The sequence below is a fragment of the Kockiozyma suomiensis genome (genome assembly GCF_038497685.1).
Source record: "Kockiozyma suomiensis strain NRRL Y-17356 unplaced genomic scaffold V2V93scaffold_2, whole genome shotgun sequence".
In the NCBI taxonomy this organism is placed as follows: Eukaryota; Fungi; Ascomycota; class Lipomycetes; order Lipomycetales; family Lipomycetaceae; genus Kockiozyma; species Kockiozyma suomiensis.
In genome coordinates, this window is record NW_027117665.1 from 1274245 (window position 1) to 1294404 (window position 20160).

The 20160-nt window shown below is 44.2% G+C and overlaps 4 protein-coding genes across 4 annotated transcripts; 3 read left to right on the top strand and 1 right to left on the bottom strand.

Annotated features, from left to right (window-relative positions):
* The first annotated feature begins 84 nt into the window (after positions 1–84).
* V2V93DRAFT_364970 (cytochrome P450) lies at positions 85–2468 on the top strand. Its single transcript, XM_066908967.1, has 8 exons — positions 85–442; positions 510–750; positions 813–856; positions 907–1042; positions 1101–1124; positions 1184–1578; positions 1638–1715; positions 1775–2468. Exons 1-8 carry the CDS (start codon positions 249–251, stop codon positions 2274–2276), a joined length of 1614 nt encoding a protein of 537 aa, XP_066768219.1. The 5' UTR covers positions 85–248; the 3' UTR covers positions 2277–2468.
* Positions 2469–11178: 8710 nt separating this feature from the next.
* On the top strand, positions 11179–11922 carry V2V93DRAFT_357156 (uncharacterized protein; the record flags this gene model as incomplete). Its single annotated transcript, XM_066908022.1, has 5 exons — positions 11179–11201; positions 11259–11364; positions 11423–11661; positions 11723–11818; positions 11871–11922. The coding sequence occupies 5 exons, from the start codon at positions 11179–11181 to the stop codon at positions 11920–11922; spliced, it is 516 nt and encodes a 171-aa protein (XP_066768220.1).
* A 439-nt stretch (positions 11923–12361) lies between these two features.
* Positions 12362–13712, top strand: V2V93DRAFT_134952 (uncharacterized protein). Its single transcript, XM_066906819.1, has 2 exons — positions 12362–12579; positions 12634–13712. The coding sequence occupies exon 2, from the start codon at positions 12679–12681 to the stop codon at positions 13564–13566; it is 888 nt and encodes a 295-aa protein (XP_066768221.1). The 5' UTR covers positions 12362–12579; positions 12634–12678; the 3' UTR covers positions 13567–13712.
* On the bottom strand, positions 13612–14287 carry V2V93DRAFT_384529 (uncharacterized protein; the record flags this gene model as incomplete). Its single annotated transcript, XM_066912218.1, has 2 exons — positions 13612–14173; positions 14227–14287. The coding sequence occupies 2 exons, from the start codon at positions 14285–14287 to the stop codon at positions 13926–13928; spliced, it is 309 nt and encodes a 102-aa protein (XP_066768222.1). The 3' UTR covers positions 13612–13925.
* Positions 14288–20160: the final 5873 nt, after the last annotated feature.

Genomic DNA, 20160 nt, shown 5'->3' on the forward strand with positions numbered 1-20160 from the left:
ACAAATTAGGTTTTATGCCCATCGCGGTTGCGGGGTAAGCGAGGTACGGACTTCCCCGCAATTTTTGATAGCCTGTAAGCCGTTCTGCGCGCCACGCACAATATCTTTCCTATTCAGTCCGCAAGTGCTATTCCGAGGGTGGAACTCCGAAAACTGCCCTATATTTCCTTAAGCCCCAGCCCAGAGCGTTCGTTCATTTCGTCGCAAAACGTTCAATCCCGTAGCGAAAATCACTACTAGTATCAAACATGATTGGTTCTATTGCTATGCCTGCCCCAACAATTCCAAATGCCATATACACGGTGATATACACCGTTTTGGCATACGGAGTGTATCGCATTCTCAAAATTGGCAGTCGCGATCCTCGCATGCCTCCAGGACCGCCTACTATCCCAATCTTGGGAAATCTTCATCAGATTCCAATCACAGGATTATACAAGCAGTGCGTACTATGATTTATCCTCAGTTTGTTGGTATCAGTCTATATTGATTATCGTTATTTTCCATAGAATCCGTACTTGGGGAAACCAGTATGGTGGCGTGTTTACGTTGAAATTTGGACCCAACAATGTTATTGTCCTCTGTGATCGTAAAGCAGTTCACGATTTAGTTGACAAGAAAGGCCTCATGTATGCGGACCGTCCGCACAGTTATATTGGTGACCTTTTGACTCTTGGTGACCATATGGTCGTGTCTTCGGGCGATCCTATTACCAGAATGAAGAGAAAGGTCGCAACTCACAATTTGTCGGTATGTGAAACTTTTCACTTTTTATAGCTTTGCTATAGATATTCTAACAAGTTGACCTTTAGCCAAAGATTATTGACGAAAAACTGGCCCCCACTCAGGAAGCAGAGTAAGGATCACGAATAACATACTTGGAAACCTTACTAATTATATCTAAAGGATTACTCAACTGACGTATGACTTTCTTACCAAGCCTGAAGATTTCTACAGACATCTTCGTAGAACTACTGCATCTATTGCGTGCACTTTTGTCTTCGGACAACGTGGACCAACCTATGATTCGTTCTGGGGTCACGTAAGTCTTTCCAGATTAATTTAGAAGCATCAGAAAGTTAACTTTGAACGCGCTTTAGTGTGTATACGAAGCATTGCAAAAGGTATGAATATAGTTGAAATATAGACATCACGCTGAGTATTTGAGACTGACAAGCTATAGTTTGGAGAAGCTTTGGAGCCTGGTGCAAATCCTCCGGTCGACGAGTTCCCCTTCCTTCAATACTGGCCCACCAGATTCAGCTCCTGGAAGAAACGTGCACTTGTATCGAGAGATGCTATGGACAGAATTTGGGGTGATGCACGCCGGTTCGTTGAAGAAAGAAGAAAAAAGGGTATTAAGCGCGACTGTCTTGCAGATCAGCTGCTTGATGAATATGAAAAGAAAGGAAATCCGTTCACGCAACATGCCTTCGATATGCTTCTTGGTGAGATAGTCGAAGGTGGAGCTGAGACTACCTCTTCCTCATTGTTGACGGTAGTACTCGCACTTGCAAGAAACCCTGCCATTCAGGAACGCGCACGGAAAGAAATCGATCCAATCTGCGGGTCCGAAAGGTATGTACATGACTTGTGGTATGTTTTAACTCGCAGCTGTATCTAAACAATTCAAACAGGTCGCCTACTTGGAGTGACTTCGAGTCAATGCCGTATGTCAACTGCATTGTCAAAGAAGGAATGCGATTCCGTCCAGTGTGAGTAATTGAGTATTCTCCTTCTCTCAACTCGGGCGTGGCTGACAGAGTAATATTAGTATCTCAACTGGTTTGCCGCACAAAAACGCCGAAGAGGATGAATACGAGGGAATGCTGATCCCTAAGGGTTCCACTATTCTTCTTCCTCTTTGGGCCATCCATCACTCCGAGCGTTTGGGCTATACAGATCCGGACACGTTCAATCCAGATCGCTATCTCAACCACCCAAAGCTGGCCAGCGAGTATGCGGGAAGACCTGAATATGAGGAGCGTGATCATTATGGATATGGATCAGGACGACGGATGTGCCCGGGTATTCATCTGGCAGAGAGAAATCAGTGGCGTATGATTGCAAAACTAATCTGGGCTTTTGATATCACAGAGCCTATTGATCCGGTGACTGGTAAGAAAATTCCTCTTGATCCGGATGCCTATGAGACAGGACTGCTTCATGCACCTCTGCCGTTTAAGGCTAGTATTAAGGTACGAAGCCCCGCACATGAGGCTACTATTCGCCGCGAAATGGAGACTGCCCGCAAATCGTTTCCTCAGTGGGAGTAAATTGAGCTTCTCTGGGCATCTGACACGCAGTTGTAGCTGTTAAGATGGGGATAACACTTTGATTTTGTTGTACGCCGTAATATTTTTGTTAAATCTATCGGCGAGCTGCGTTTTTGTCTAGTTGAAATAAAACAAAAAAAAAGCGTTTTCTATTAGTTGTAGTGACAGTTTTATAGTAGCAAGCCAATTAGCATCCTTTTATATATGCTTCATTCAGTAATGCCTAAATTAGTCTATTTATTAGATATTGATTAATCTGAAGTATACCTGATCTAACTGCTAGAGCCTTGAGGACGAGTTTGTGTAATATGAAATCTGAAAACCGGGCCCTTTTGGTGGGTGGACCATAACTTCACTTTTTAAAAATCCCAGTGCAATAGAAAAAATGTCATGACACAGAGAAACAGAAGTAGCATATTTTTGCCATGGCAAAGAGCTGATTCAAATAAATTTTGAACGGAAAAATAATAATTGAGTGAGCGCTGGAGAGGACAAACCGTGCGCCAAAGCATGAGCACTTCATTCTTTGTCGGGTCGACCACGCCATCTCTTTGTTTATCTTTGCAAAAACCCTACTAAAACCCTGCAGGAGACAGTGGTATTTAAATTGTTTTGTTCAAATATCAACTAATGTGAATATCTGCTTTCATGGACGGGCCGTGCAAATCTTCGAGTGAACGAGTGCCAACAGCCTGCTTTCGCATTGTATACGTCCACCACCACAGCAGCAATTTTATCACTAAACCGGAAAATTGCACAAAGTATATAACAATAATAATTTTGCTAATTTTGACATAATTTCCAATTAAGTTGCTGGCTGTCAGAAATTCACATCCAAAGCACAATGGTCCCAGTCATTTTCACGCTAGCCATCTTAAGGTCTCACAGTGAGCGTGTTACCAATCCCACACATCCGGGTCATCTATTGATATATCATGAACTCTGCACTCAGTAAATTTTATGGGAATTAAGATCTCGTCATTGACGCGAAAATTATTGCTCGCAGACAGTATATGTATACCTAAGATGCCAGACACATAGCCAGATTCACATTGTGCTCCCAGCTATCTTCGCTTATTTCCTGAAAGTTACTAGTGACATCCTGAATATATGTCAGAGAGACCACCAAACATTATTTTAAGATGAGCAGACCCTAATACAAAGAGACTTGTAAGCCTGTGCCATTTTCTTTCCAAAGCCTAGTATTAAACTCTAATTTCTCAGAGCCATGTATATCCTTCACACTATGCCGAAAGTAGACATCACCTGGTGGGTAATATATTATGGTGCAACAAATACAGAATTCAAACCCCCCACTCGCTGTTTTAGTTATATTCGTTAGCAAAATTCCAGGTGAGGTTTAACTGGCATGGAACAAAAATTAGTATGAGATACTCTAAGTACTGCACACCCAGACTAGATGACATATGCTGCCCTCTTCAAAAAGGTTCTGCACCTCAGTATTGCTTTAGGGAAATGTATATGCAGGAGGAAAGTAAATTTATGATAAGACAAGGTTGTGAAGTGTAGAGTGGTACTGACTGGGTCAGAAAGTGGCTAGTTCAGACATGAAGGTTGCTGGGTAGTAGTTGAGGAGATGGGATGGGGGATGAAATCAATGATGATGACTTTGGGGGTCAATTCGGGAGAAGTGAGTGAGGGCAGGGTGACAACATATTCGCTAGCAGGCCCCCATACAGTTATGCCATGGACACCATAACACGACTAAGAACTATACTCTGTCTGCAAATTATGTGTAATGTTTGTGAGATATGCATTCCCCTTTGTATGAGATTTGGTGCAGTGCCTAGCCACATCTGGCTGGTGTGTGCAGCAAACAAGATGCATCCACTAATGCCATAGCTAAACTGCCATTTCCCATCATAATTTGCTACTAAGTATAATTCGTAAACATAAATAGTTCACAGAAGCAATTTCAGTGAGAGACTGAAGGTCAGCAGTTGGGACAACCAAAATTGGTTTTATTTTTAGTCTTTCGACTGGGTGCTGAGAAATGGCCAGGTGAGTGCACAGATTCCATTGCAGCACAGATGGTGCTGCTGTATGATAGTTATTACAGCCTGCCAATGTGACTTCACAGTATTTAGACACTCAGATGACTACAAGAGTAGTGACAGAAGCTGGGTGCAGGTGAAGAGATGCGGCCTTTCTCATTTGGAGCAAAAGCTGTCAGTTACTGCCATAAACCAAGTTAAATGTGTGCATTTTACAGATATCTTGGGCGCAGTGTGTTGGTGTTAGAGCAACGACAAATAGACTGAAAAATAGTAGAAAGTTTTCTGACTATCAGGATGTAATCATCTGTATTAAATGCGAGAGATTTGGGTATAGGTAAATGATGAAGCAACAAAATAGAGTGATAAATTGCAGTTGGGAGTGCAGTCAGGAGGGCCATAAAACAAATGCTAAAGAACTTACAGGTATTTAAATATACAAGAGCTGCACAATGTAAGTCCAACCCACAAATTGCAGCAATAACCCTAAAATAAAATCAGTAGGATGAAAAAAATTCATTGTAATTTATCTATGATTTATTTACACTATTCTAAAGGTAGGCGAAGGCAGATACAGTATACCAAGATCAATGTAGCACATTGTGGAGTGGTACAAAGGCCTCAAAAATTCTACACAAACAAATGGAAGCTGTATCATGTTCTCTACCTCATCTATATAAAGGCAAAATTGAGGAGAGCGTGTGCTCCTGTCAAGAATGCAAGTAATATAGCTGCAGCACGTAGAAGAGATAGAGGTACTACAGAGAAAGTAGGTAGTACTTTGCGATGCGTTGACAAGACAGACAAGACAGGTAGCAGCAGTGAAACACCGACGCGCTCGAGTGCTCCGAAAGTTGAGAGCTCGACAGAATAAGACCGGGGCGGCGCTATATCGTCTAGAGAGACGGTGCCTATTAATCAAAAACAGGTAAGCTATCCATTGAAGTTGCTGAAAAATATGTACTATCAGAGGAGCGGGCGACGAGTTTGTGAGCAGGTGTTCACAACTCACTGAGATCTCTATTGTCTTATCAAGATGTGTTGCGACTGTGAGTGATAGTACCATGCGTAAATGCAGGTACACACAGGTGAGTCGACAACACGAATAGTCTTGCGGAGCATCAGAGTCGAGAGACCGAGCGTTTAAGAAGAGACAGGTAGGTTAATAAGAAATTCAAGCAAGTGCGCATACTAACGATATCGAAATTTGTGAGCGCGTACTGTCAGCAACCGGCGAACTACAACGAGAGGTCGCAGAGATGTACGAGGACCGAGAGATAGGAGCTCGAGGGCGAATGTACGAGAACAAATGTATGAGAGGAAACGCACGAGAACGCCACGGACAAAGAAGTTGCGGAGACGAGGTTGAGCGCGGATGAGCGAGTCAAGAATCGAAATCTAGAATAACGCTACCAAGCGCAGAAGACTAGTCGGACGATGGACGGCTAGAGGCCGCAGACGAGGACTCGTACGACTCCGGGATGGAGCATAAGTGTAAGAGTTGCTGACTGAGCTGAGCCGACAGCAGTACTGATGGACTTAGCAGTAACCGATATAATGGCGGACTTCAACAAAGAGCTCGAGGACTTCAGATTGATTGAGAGATTTCGAAGCCGCATCGAAGCCGAACTGATCCTGACGTCCAGTGCAGGATGCCACAAGCTAGGGTTTGATCTAAAAGTTGACATGCTGGGTCAGTCTGCAGACACTGTAGAGATGAGATCTACCTGTTCTATACGCCTGACATCAACATGGATCCCTCTTGACTCCAGAGGGATTGCCGGGGCTGACGCCGACGGAAGAGGTTGTGGTTGTGCGGTTGTGGATCTGCGCAGTCTCCCGCTCGAATGCAATACTCGGGCAGTTGTGGCTCTAAAATGGATATTTTCTGAAGCAGATGTCATTGATTGCGTTGGAAGCGTTTGATGATCAGGCTCGAGCCTGGGCCAGAGCCAGCGGGCGCAAAGCGGCTGTAGCTATGTAACCCGAGACGTGGTCGTGCGGCGGAACTTGGTGCTTATCTGGATCGATCGGGTATCTGGTACAAAACCATCCGGATTACAGCGACGTGGAAGCTCGGCGAGGCCGCGACTCTGCCGAACACGCAACCGGGCGAGGTGACGTTGCCGATGTGTTCTTTGAGCAACAGCCGATTCTGTGGATATGGCCTGAAATCTAGCTGCTATGCATGACCTTTCCGACGCTGTACCCGCCTGGCACGGCGGTCTTCTCTGCGTTGCGCAAGCGCCGTGTCGGCTTAAAGACGTACGCCCACCGTATGATGCTGTTCGAGGATGGTCGATCTGTCCGACACGCTCTCTGGCAATATGTAGTTTACAACACGTACATGCACGGGGAGGTACACAATTACGCGCTCTTCTTGCATCGCAGCAGGGCGGCGAGTACAGCGGATGGGCAAGGAGCAGATCAGCGACATGCTTGCGCCGGCTGACTCCTTACTCGCGCAAGCAGTCCTCGGTGCGGACGTGGTCCTGGTGAGCATCCTGCTGGACTGGCACGAGCGGCAGCGTGACTTTGAGACCATAATCTAGGTGATGTATCACAATGGCCTGACGCCGATCTTTATGACCTTTATCTGCGCCGGCTTCCAGTGGAAGGAGCTGTATGCCAAACTACTAGCGCTACAAGGACTTGCCGGACCGAGCGCGCTACAGGCTCGTGATGCAGGACTGCAAGAGAACCAGCACGTCGTGACGCATCAATTCGTGCTGTGGTTTAACCTGCTGGTCAAGCATGTGCTAAAGCAGCTGTTTAGCATCGTAGAAGAGTTTGTACGGTACGAGAGGCAGACATGCGGCAGTGTGCACACGCACAGCATCTTCTGGGTCTGCGACGCGCCAAAGATGGAAGTTAACTTGCGGCAAGCGCGCGCACAGCCATCGAATTTCTGTTCTAATCCCGTCACCGCCATCAACCCCGGGCAGGAACGGCGCAGGAACAACCATACGCAGACGATCTAGCGCGAGGTCGGTAGGCGCACGCGGATGGTCACCCGGGCTGCAGGAATTGCCCTGTATAGCTAACGAGTGGCGAGTGGCGTCGTTGCCGACCAACATCCTCACGATTGGAGCACGAGATTGGGCGGCATGACAACTGTAGAGGCTGCAAAAAGTCGACGACGACAGCTGCGAGTAATGTCAATGGTACTACCCATTCCCGACCGCGAGGCGCCCTCAGACCTGCGAAGAGCTTGACGGTCGGCGCTGGATGTTTATCGCGTACAGAGACGACCCGTACTTGATTCTGTACATCGAGGCAACTGACGATGGCTTGGATGAGCACCAGCATCAATCTGCAGATGGAAAATTCGCGCTCAGCATGCTGCTAGGTGGCCAAAGATGCATCAAATATAGCGATGCGACCGACGCGATCGTGCAGGAAAAGCAGGCCATTCTGCCATCGCTGACGACCGTGAAGCCGCTCGCGTCAGAGGCCGAGAGACTATTGATCTTGTGTGTTGTCAGACACGTCATCTCTGAGCAGGAGCAACCCGCACCATGCTCGAGCTAGCACATTACCACAAGTTGTGTAGTTTTGTGTCGACTATTGGATGCCGATCACGACCGACGACATCGATGAGGCCATGAATAAGACTCCGCTGCAGTATTGCGAGACCCGCGGGACAAGGCTGGAATCGCTCGCATTTCATAAGCTTGCACTCTGCTATATACAGCGGAGGTCGCCCTATCTCAAGGACTACATAAGGTTCTAGTTCTGTGGTGAGTACGTGCTCAGGTCTGACTCGCGATATGGGGAAGCCGAGTACCCACCCGCAGAACTACAGTCGCATCGTGCCGATTCAGCTCTGACCATTCCCGAATGTTATCTTGGCTGTTCGAGAGCTTTGTTATGTATGAAAATACTCATTCTCTACTGCGGGATCTTGCAGTTTTGACGGGTTCTATGACAAGTTCATTTATGGCAACGATGTCAATGGCGAAACCAACGTTGAGCGGCAGGATCTGATGGCAGTGGAGGGAATCGCATACAACCATTACAGCTGGATGCTGCAGCTTGATGACTGATATGATAGTGAGAACATCGTGGCGAAGAAGGCAACATCGATAACAACCTGGATCTGACAGCCTCAAAGAAGATTTTTAGGGTTGATGTTGACTGGTCTGCCGGTTCACTTTTATGACATGGATGCTGCCATTAATGAAATTTGACAAATCATGCAAACGGCGACCAGCGATCTGCTTTCTTGGATGGAGCTGAGCTCACGCATACTGTCTCCGATGCGCTCGAGAACCACATCAACAGTAACATGTTGAATGTGCAGCAGTGGCTACTGTTTGACACTAGTCATATACTGCACTACTAAATAGTGCATGCAGCAGCTGTTCAGCATCAATAAGCGGCTGGTATCGGCAAGAGCCTCGTATTCAGTGGCATCTGCGGGTGTCTGCAGCAAGTTGTCATCACTGATGGCACTCACAGCATCAAGCCAATTATGTGCCCATCATTGTTGTAGCTTTTTTTAGCATTGATGGACCAAGAATCCACAGTCGTATAAAGCTCACCATAGCAGCAGGACCGCAGGAAATGTGCGGAAAGCCATGAGGGTCTACTACAGGAGTTTGAAGTCTTAGTATTGTGGCATTGATGAAAAGTCGATAGTCTCAACTGAGTCACTTTCAGACATTGATGGCTACATGAAGTTGCAAAGCCGTTCAGTGGCATCAATGTGCTTCTACACAATGATTTAATGCCCATTACCCCTCATGGCTATAAGAAGTATAGGGCAACATAACTGGGGCCATACTTAATCAGCATTCTATGTGCATATTTGTATAGAGAGTTAGATGCTCACTTTTGTTTAGGTTTCGGTATTATGAGCTAGTCTCAACAGGTTAGTACAGCCGGTAAACAACCCTCGCCAGTTGTGCTGTAGTATAACTGCTGTTTCCTATCATAGCTTGTCTATCTTGACTTATTTGCGAGAGCAAATATTGTACAGAAACGGTTTAGGTGCGGGTCTGATGGCCAGCCTCAGGTCGGATAACTTGGTGTCTGATTTTAAATCTTTTGGGTTGCTGCCAAGGACTGACTTGATGCGCGCGCACGCCCTCTCCTAGCACAGAGGGCCTAACAGTGGCTAAAAAGGTGCGCAAATCCTACATACGGTAATGGAGGGCGCTCAAATACTGCAGACATAATTTAACAACGATTGGACGTGTGGGTGACGCGAAATGGGCGACGGAATTGGAGAGGGGTGGGGGCTGGTAAAGAAGTGACCTCTCATTGAAACCTAAGGCGGATGGCGTGCGGTTCATCTTACTGCCTTAAACCAATGATAAACAAGTGCCCGCTCCCGGACAGCTATGGCGCAGTTTCTGTGGTAGAGCAATACTAGAGCACATACTAACGAGATCACAGCTTGCGAAGGCTATGATTGCTCTTTTGGTACTACAGAAAAGATACCCATTGATCCTGAAGCCAGATCTCTCACATTGGGTTTTCAAGAGTTTGTTTTGATCTGTGTTTATTGTCCCGCAAACTATGGGCGATAATACAAAATACCGAGGATCTTTTTCTAATACCCAGATCCTGAGAATACGCGTGTTGATAATCGAAAATGGGAGGCAATTCTTGTAGGAGATCTCAATAATGTGGGATATAATTTGCACTGCAGAACCAAAGCACGATAATGACTATGAAAGTTGCTGAATTCTGTAGTAGAACTACCCGATGGCGCTGTCTTTGACGACGAGTGTAGAGCTTTCTTTTAGTAGCGATTAGGCACGTATACCTGCTGGAATCAGAAACTTAATACCAGGCCTGCAAAATGTTGTGAGACTTTAAGTTCTTAGAGTGTTGCAGAAAAATCCGACTTCTTGGATGGAGCATAGAAGCTCGATTAAATTATGTATCCTTTGGAGCGTGGGCCTGTGCAGATATTGCACAGGCACTGACATTGTGCCAGAACTGTTGGGCTCCAATCATTACCCGGTGTATACTGATTTCTATTATCAGCTTCTGTATACCATAATATTCTATCAGGAAAGGAAAACGTTCCACAGTTGCATCCCGCTATTTTCAGGAATGTTCAGGTCGGGCAAAATATGAAGTATATGTTTTCTGCACAATCTTTCGAAAAGAAAAATAGGCTTCGTCTACGGCTTTGTCTCATGTATTGACGGCAAATAAAATTTGCACAAGCAGTCAACTCAAAGAGGCAGATAGAGATTTATTAGTGGACGCGAGGCTTGATCTAAAACGCCCAGAGAAAACTGAACGGATTTTTTAACTCTACCGAAATATTAATTTCGCACCCCTGCAAAGAGCTCCGTATGCCTATTTCGTCTTCAGGTCGAAACATCCTTGAGAGTAATGAGCTAGACTGAGCTGAGAATGAGGCAGCATGAAATTCTGAATTTTTGAAGCCGCAATCATCTCTGCTTACCCTGTTATGGCAGCATCAAAAGGCCTAACACTTATGGGTGGAAACCGCTTTTCCAGTTACCGCATCCCCTTTGATCTTGACATCAAGAGTCTTACATGCAAATGATCACGAAATAAAGGTATCAATGAAGAGCGTGTGTTTTGGATCTGCTCAAGACCACAATAAGGCGTGAGCCAGAAGGAAAAGCAGAGACTGACTTATGATTACTTAATATTCAGGCTAGTGGGCTATGAATATGAAACGGCAAGGCGCAATAAGTCAGAATTTGAAGCGAACTATCGATGTGGATATCTCAAATGGGCTAAATGAGGCTTACCCCATTATAAAGCATATATCCTACTGATATCCGTTCTACATTTCTGCGTTCGATTAGCTCTCAAGTCTATATCAAGTTTGCTGCTTGAGTCCTACGCTTGAATACACCACTCTGATTCCCGGCGCCCATAGTTACATTCCCGAAATGGCTATCGACATCTTCCACAGGTAATTACTATTCAACCCAGAATTCTTGATCTCTTGGGCTGACCAGTCTTTGAAAAGATTACTTGATCTATGGACTGAAATAGTAGCGATCCGCGAATCGATAGAGTTATGTGAGCGGCCTCATATCTCTTCAATTGCAACAGCTGTTGATAGAATTACTTGGGTTAGTTCTTAATATCAGAACTTTGAAAAATATCTTGTAACTTACTAGTATTTGCTAGGATTTACAAGCACTCAAGCAATACACTGGTGTCAAAAATACAGTGCAAGCCTTATGGAGCTGTATTTTGGACAGCTTGCGAGCAATTCATGCTATAATATGTCATCTGCTGATGTTTAAAAAAGATGTTCACAAGCTCAGGTGCGCGTACAGCCTTGCACGAAATCGTATAAGATTTAATCGTCAAAAGTCAACGAAGATCGTAATTGAGCATGGTACTCAATATGCTTTGAATGAGTGGTAAGCGGCTGTCATTTCTTCCTTCCTAGTAATCATCAGCAGATCTGACTCTTCTGAAAAGGTTGAAATCTCACAGCAAAAGCCCTTATCCTTCACCTACAGAGAAGTCTTACTTACTTAAAGTGTCTGGGCTCGACCGTAAGCAACTTGATAACTGGTAGGTAGTTATGACTTTTATATAGATATCTTCAACTGACAATTGACGTTAGGCTAGCAAAAGCCAGATATAAGCGTAATGCCTGCTTAATAAGAAAACGTTAATGGCATCTGTGTCTGGCTAGGCATGAGCTAAGAATGCAGATTATTGACATTGATCAATGAAGTAAGAAAATCAAGACAGCAATTACGATGGTAGAGATGTGGCTTCTTGTATTCAGAACACCAGAGTACGATTTTTTATCCTAATCCGATCCGTAGTATATGAATTAAGCACATCAGCCCCATATTCAATTGAAAGTAAACCTCTAATATCGGAAGACTTTCAGAATGTTTATTTGCGAGTCAGCCACAAATCAGTGGAGTAAAAAAGAAAGCAGAGCGATAAGTAGTTTCACATAAAGTACAGCCACAGATCTGTACTTGCCCACCACTTTCATAAACTTTAATAATTAGGGCTCTATTTTGTACTGATCAATTTAAAGTTTAATCAGACATACACTTACATATTAAATAGGGGGTACCAATGCTACACATTTTGTATCGTTACCATCCATCATACTGGCAACTCTCAGTGTGCGGTATGGCTTAAATTCTGGGGGAGCAAAATGTATATATTAATGTTGAGCCCTGCACCAAAGTACCGACAAGAGCCTCATTCTACAACTCTTCCCCCTCCCCCCCCGAACTAGCTGTTCTATTTGCATCATTCAACCCGCACTTCTATCTTCTCCATCGCAGCCAGATCGGCAACGCAGCTAGGTAAGTACATAGTATATATTGCTAGCTGTTTCTATCTCTAATTGCAAGATATAGGAAATATATAGTACCTGACCAGACAGTCCCTAATATTGATTCTCAATGGTGTCGCAATTTCTAAATTCTACAAAGGCTAAGCGAGTCGAGTCGGACACTGGTGCTATTCGGAAGAAAAGGACTATCAGCAGATTTGGGAAAAATCCAGCAATTAAACCATTTTGCAATGTCATGCGATTTGACTACAATAGGCCTACTTCTTTAAGGACCTCCGCCGTAAAATCTCGGCACACTGCTCATATGTCAGTTATTGGTTTTGACCCTCTTTGTGGCATGGAGGTCTCAACAACCGTCCCTGCTCTCAATTCAATTGCCGTCTTAAAGAAGCTAGAGTCCAAGTCTAGCTCTACTAAAATCGGAATCAAAAATATTAATGGTTTCATTGGCTTTAGAACATTTTATAGTAGAATGTTTCCAAATCTGCATCAGCAACGATTGTCCACACTCTTGTCCAAAACTTGGATGAAATACGATAACAAAGATTTCTGGGCCAGGTATGCCGCTTTATACTGCGCAGAAGCGCGAAGCGAGGGTTTTGCTGATTGGCTTTTGGCTCGCACTCATCCGCCAGCATTACCTCAGAAGGAGGAATTTTTTGCTCTACTTCAGGCTTGCATATCACCATCAAAGAGCCGTACAGTGCCCTTAAATGATGAGCTCCAGCATACCATAGGTATCATGGACGAAGCAAGTGACGATCACTTTTTCATGCCATCAGAGCAGGATTTGATGTATATGAGTATGATAATATCTGGGGAAAATTTTGCCGATGCAGTTTTAGAGTCAGTACCGATATTTGAAGGTAGCTCGGATCAAATTTTTGGCTGTAGCGATGCCTCTTTGCAATTTCGGCACGGTCATCACGGGTTAGCAAATTCCTACGATTCTGAGATTTCTCTTCCTTCTTATCCGGTATATGGAACAACACATTAGAGATCTGATATTACTAGCCTATCTATTCAGAAAGAAAATCAGGTTGCCAAATTTATCTGCAGATTTCAATCTGCCGTTTTGAAAAAGACAGAGATTCTAATGGTATAGTCTTTCAGCTGTGCTCTATAGGTAGTTCAAAGAAATATATAGATAGATTTTTGGAGCATGACCAACGCATTATTCTATTCGTTAACATCGGAGTAGGTATGTTTTTGACTACACGTAATGATTGTAAAGACAACCAAATGGAAATAAGACGCAAGCACAACTCTTGCAGTTCTCGACCATCCAAAATTAATCTATCCCACGATAACTCACTTCCGCATCTTACACTTCCGTATCTTATTCAAAAAAGCAGCTCAAAGAGACGGCTCATTTTCCATCTTTAAAATCTCAGCATATTGCTCCATATTCCATCCCTGAAACTCATGCGCAGAAAACATAATATGATCCAACTTTTCAAACTCATCATCTCTTCTTCGATGCCGCTGCAAAACTGATCGCCTTTGCGAGACCAAAGCTGGGCTCGTAGAGGTGAATTCCTTGGTAGCTACTTCAAGTCCATCCCAAGCCTTGGGAATCAATGATGATTTGACACGAATTGCGGCTACAATCTAGGCAGTCTGCGCGGCGACGTCATATGAGGCAACGATAGCTTGCTCCAAAGAGTTGCTGCCGCTGGCGACATCATCGAAGCTCCCAGGAGAACGTTAGGGGTCATTGCTACGGCTTGCGGCTGAAATCAAATGTTCAGTCCATCTGTTGCGCTTCCTATAGAAAGCAACTTTGGAGTTTGTATCACGGCCTCAACCACCGATTTGTGGTCGTGACTCAGAAGCTTCCTAGATTAGAGCAGCGACAGTGTTGGTAACAGCTGCCGCCGCCCCTCCCTACATCGTAGATCTTCATGTCAAACAAGGACAATCCAGGGTTCTTGGGCACAGCCAGCAGTTAATTGGGACGGGTAGCCGCCTTGGCAACCTATTCTGCAGATTTGCTCATTAACTTTTCTATCAATTCGCCCAGATCGCCATTAAATCCGTTAGAGGTTCCATTTATTGCTCTAGAGGGAGCCAATGATTCGGCACTCTGATTGAGACGACACGATAAAGTTTGGAAATCACATGATTCGTCTATTAATCGATGATGAGGTGTGCCGGTTTCTCTTCTAAACTGGTGCAGAATTTCTCAAAATCAATTGCGCTCTCACGAGTAACACTAATAATCATGCAGTCGCACTTCTCTCGCCAGCTAGGCAAGTGATAACCCTTTTAGTTAAGCGATATATCGGCAATCCGCACTAGAAGATAATGTCAAATCCTTGAAAACCTGACACTGATTGCTGGTGTGACCATCGGCAATAATCGTTGAAAGCAAAAGTAAACTCAGTCGCCACAGCAGAATCCTTCTCAACCACCGAGAGAAAACAGCTAGGGGGCAGTCGTTTTTATCAGCATTTATGGGCACAGCCAATCCATACACGGCATCAGCAGCACGCTGTGACCTCCATCAAAATACTTTCAATTTGGTCATGAATCGCCCTGTCATTGCTATACTGGCTCAGCTGGCTCAGCTGCATTTCACTCAACTGTCTTAAGCTTCGCACATTCCCGCCTTGTATACCCCCAGGTCCTGCTCCTTTTCAAGCAGCGATTTCTTGAGACCAGTCAGACTCTTCAACATTTCTTTTCAAATAACTAATCTCGCAACTAAATTTGGACGCCTCGTCGGCTTCATCGCTACGGGGGTTGGTCTAGCTCCAATCTAGGCTTATCATGTTCACTAACAACTATCGATGCAGCCAACTTAGCTCTGAGCTTTCTCTAAAGTGTCGGTTAACCTTCTTGCAAGACTTGATGAATGGTAATTAACCCTTTGAGAGTCTGGACTTCGTCGGCAAGAGCGGTCCGAGTCAAGTCCAGAATGTAGCCGTAGATCGATAGTCCCAAGCATACACAATGCAGCCTAAATTAGACGCCGGTTTATCGATTTGCTAACAGATTTCAATGACAATGAAGCTACTCCGAATATGCTTGGCTTTGAAAAAATTTCTTCCAAAGAAGTCGCCTACCTGATGGAGACGGAAAGGTCTGCATTGGTTCTTCTCATCTTGACGACAATGCGAGTGTGAAGCTGTCAGATGGAGAAGATGAAAGAAAAGCTAGACAGAATAGAAAGCTTTTGAGCTATAATAAATAAAGCCACAATAATCAGATGAACTATCAGAAGATGAGGGACAAGTCCTAATTGAGGGCAGTATTTGATAAGCAGTCAAGACAATTTATAGCGCAGTGCAATCGTGCGATGACAAGAATCTCAACTGAAGTCTGGATGGCACAGCTGACCTGAGCCAATGCCCAAGGTCACGTGGCCAGTTGACAAAGAAAACTTAATATTAAACCAGATAGATATCCTAATTTTTTACATCTCAAGAGTGACAGAATTATATTCACAATCTAGTTCTTTATAAAAGCGATTGTCAGGCTAAGCTGTGCTGTGTAAATTTAGTAGACTGAAAATGAAGCGTTGGCCTCAATTTATGAATACTAACTGACATTAAGCATTGCGCTACTGCTGTAATAATAATCCCATGGATTATGCAATGATGATCAGCTAAACCCTATTAAACCCTACCAGACCCTATTACATGAAAATGTGTTCACCTGCAGTATTACCATGCATAAACAAACTTTTTATTAATGCTATTACTGTTATGGGAATCTCACAAATGCGGCTGGAGCACAGAACCGGAGCACTCTGACAGAATAACCAATAACCCAAAGAATTTTAAATAAAAAATAAATAAAAAAGGAAAGATAAACTGAGAATAAAGCAAGAATTAGAACTAAAATTATAAATTAAATTATAACATAAAATAGAAATTATATAAATCATAACCTCAATAAGGCCTCACTTAATAAGAACTTCAAGGACGCAAAAATCTAAACAGGAATAACAGGAACAGAACGGTGAATTATCTGATGAATCTCATAAAGAAATGCCACAGCAAATACACATAATTTATTTCCGCTTTAAACGAAGTATAGGCCAAAATATAATTCAAATTTTACTCAAATTAAAATCTAAAAGCGGTTTTCTACATCTTTTAACTGTCCTACTGAAGTGAGGGAATGATTGTACGTTGCTTAAAAAAAGCTTCAGACCAATTTGATACCATCCCGGGTTCCAATTAGGGCTCCAGTCAATCCAAGCAGGTACAGAAGTGTTGAGATTGATGGGCATTTGAGCAAAGCATCAGACGCAGAGTCAATCCGATGACACGCACAGCAAAAGTGGAATGCCTGGTGATTAAAAATGGGCAACTGCATGCCAAACCAGCCGTATCCCATATGAAGCCATACTAGCCCGTTCAAGGGAGCACAAAGGTCCTGTGGCTTGCTAAATATCACTCGTACTTCACAACACCTGCAATTGGCAGGTTGCATGCATGTATCGCAATGCAGGATTGTACAAGTAGTCTCACTGCAATACCGCCTGTGGATTACCTTGAAGAGTTATTCCAGTAGCCAAGTGATGATCTAGGTTGTGTTTGCAATTGACACGCATAAACTCTTTAACAATTGGATCTGACTGTTAAGACTCGAGTGAGTGAGCACCATGAAATGATTTTGCGTACCGGGTCGTGAGCATTGAGTTCAAGGTATAATGAGAGGCTGACGTGCAGCATTTATATCGAGCGGGGACTAATTGGCATGATCACTACCTCCACTTTAAGGGTTGAGAAAGGTGTCACAATATGTGCACCCAAAGGACTGAAGAATATCCCTTTGAACCTTTAACAGATCATCAATGCCGTCCTGCATAGTTATTGATGCTGAAAATTACACCTATATTCATCGACTGGTCGCTCGCATGCCAAGGGCAAATTGCAAAGGGCTGTGCCAGAAATACTGTAATGAGCTGCCACCAAGCCTGCCAATGACTATCGATATTAGACATAATTGAGACAGTCACCAGGCAATATAGATCTTTAATGGTAGTTTGTTAATAAAAAATAATGCCAAGAAGTTTGACATCAGACTGCGCCTTCAATCGAGTACGATCTGGAAATGTGGCAGCAAAGAGCGAGCTTTGGATTGCTTGTATCACAAATCATGTCCGAGACCAACCGACATGGCATGGACGAGAGGGCAACTCTGCACATTCAGTAGGGATATTTTTGAAAGTTGTCACATTGTTTTGAGGAGTGCCCTGAACAACTGTTATGAGGTTGATCATATCCATACGGCTGTCCACCTACAGCAGACCAAATGGCAAAGGGATGAAGAGTAGACCAGAAAAACGGAGGAGGGCTGATCCTAGAGGATTGCCAGTATGAACAACAAAAGTAAAATGAAGTTGGTTGGCAAGGATAGTCTGACTTAGGAGGTTGGCATGAACCTATTTCAGAGCAGTGTGTAGGAGTCCCATGCTGGCAACAGCTTGCAGCAGTGTGTACTGATTTATGCTGTCAAATGCTACAGCAATGTCTCATCATGGCAGCCACAATCTTTCTAGGTGAATGACATCCGCCGAGTGCAATAGAGAGAACGCTGCATCTGTCATGTCATATCCCAGTATGCAACCTGAGTGTGTTGCAGGTAACGAATATTATGAGAGCTTGCAGCCAGAGCATTTTATCAACCTGCTTGAGTAATTCGTAAAGACTTGCTGGAGAGCAATAGGTCAATACAATTCTATTTCTCATGCGCCCCAGCGACCGGATTTTTTCAATACAATCATGTAGCGATGCTTGATAATTTGCGGACTAAATCTGAGTACAATGCAGCAGCTTATCAAGCAATATACAGAACTGGCACCAGAATGCAGGCAGCTCAGCGGAAACCTTTTTAATGATACCAGATGCTCCATCGTGGCCAGCTGTGGTACAGGCTGGAATAGCATTTATAGAATTTGTAGGTTCTTCATATATAAGGCAATCCCAGTCAAGATCTTGAGGATCAGATTCAAGGCTGATAGCAGTGCTCTGAGTAACCCCAGAGAAAACCTTTTTGCAAAGTGGCTTGGCTCGATCTAACCAAGACTTTGTCAATGTGTTGTCTGACTAGACAAGGTCTGGCACCGTCAGTGCAGGGGACGGGTGCACAATGCAAGGCATGGATGCAAAGCGCATTGTACCTGCCAGATGACCAGGCCAGAAAGCGATGCTAGATATTCAACGGTATACATTAGTGTACTCATTCTGAGCAGTGCTAAAAATGGAAAGGAAGCTAGTCAAGGCCCGCGTGGCAGTAGCTGTATTGTCGTCAGACAGGGACAAAAGCGCGAGCCTCTTTGCATGATGTGCCACACTACATGTTCCTCTAATATCATCATTGCAACAGTATTTGGTCCAGTAACTGCTTTGAAGCGTGGAATTACTCGCCACAAGGCCATCTGCAGGATGGACATCTGCAGGATGCCAGAAAGTGCTGCTGGCCAGCATCATGCAGATAGTGAGATGCGCGAGGAGGAATTCATTAGTAGTTAGTAGCAATGCAAGCTCGGAAGAGCAAACCTTAAACAGTTCTACATTTGAGATGAAGAATGATCTGCCTCAAAGTGTACCAATCGGGAGCAGCATATCTAGTTACCACTCAATAAGATGTTGATTGGACAACATGTTACATGCTTCAGTCGAGGCGCTGTGCATGAAACCAGTGCACATGGAAGGTACGACTAGAAGCGACAGAAACAAGGCCAATAGCAGATCCGCATCGGCCTGCCAAAAGATGATCGCCCACTCAGTGTCAGGAAAACATTCAGTATATGCATATTGTTGTGAATGACTGCCTGTGTGGAGTCCCGATCACTATGAAGGTTAAAAGTGTCGTTAATGATCCAGTCAAGATTGAGACCACTGACATTTTGATATTAAAGGCAATAAAGCGGGATAATTTCTTGAGTAGTGTTCAGTTTATAGGATTGTAGAGGCTCATGATTTGGAATGAAATAAAAACAAATAGTAGCATCCGCGTAGTAAAATCACCATTAATAGAAAATTGAAAGTGGTAAAGAGACAATTTGCATAAGAAGGTGAGCACATGAATGCGATCAATATTGGAGTCACATAGAACGCTTTTTAGTGGAGATGTTCACGAAGTGCAGACATATGTAGATGTGACTCTTGAAGCATGAGATGGTCTGCATCAAGGCAGTCAGACACGAGGGCAGTCGAGTGGCAGATCATTGGCAGTTTCGTTGAAAGACTTTAATTTTCATTAGTAGTTGTAGAGGCATCAGGGATCTCGCCGGGATTGTTCGAGGTCTCAGTCCTGAGCCGTGGCAACAGTATCAACAGTAGGTGTCATAGAGAGTGAGTCTTTTCAGCATCAAAGAACTGATGCAGTGCGTAACGCGGAAGGCGCGTTGGCATGGGGTGAGACATGTATACAAGCACAGAATGTGGCGCTTATATTTGGCTTAGCAGCAGATGCGGGAGAAGTAGAGAAGAATAGCGTTGCCACCAGCCTTGGAGGTTCCACAGATATTCGGGCAGAAACACATGTTGATATCGCAGTGTACCTCAATTTCATCGCAAATCGTGTCGACGTCGAGCGGGTTTTCGACGTTGATAATAAAGCCTTCTTACCA

Bases quoted from the DNA above. Each gene is read 5' to 3' on its own strand.
- V2V93DRAFT_364970 (XM_066908967.1), top strand. From the start codon at position 249: ATGATTGGTTCTATTGCTATGCCTGCCCCAACAATTCCAAATGCCATA. The intron at 1,043-1,100 runs GTAAGTCTTTCC...AACGCGCTTTAG, and splicing joins ATGATTCGTTCTGGGGTCAC to TGTGTATACGAAGCATTGCA. The intron at 1,125-1,183 runs GTATGAATATAG...GACAAGCTATAG, and splicing joins TATACGAAGCATTGCAAAAG to TTTGGAGAAGCTTTGGAGCC.
- V2V93DRAFT_134952 (XM_066906819.1), top strand. From the start codon at position 12,679: ATGGTGTCGCAATTTCTAAATTCTACAAAGGCTAAGCGAGTCGAGTCG.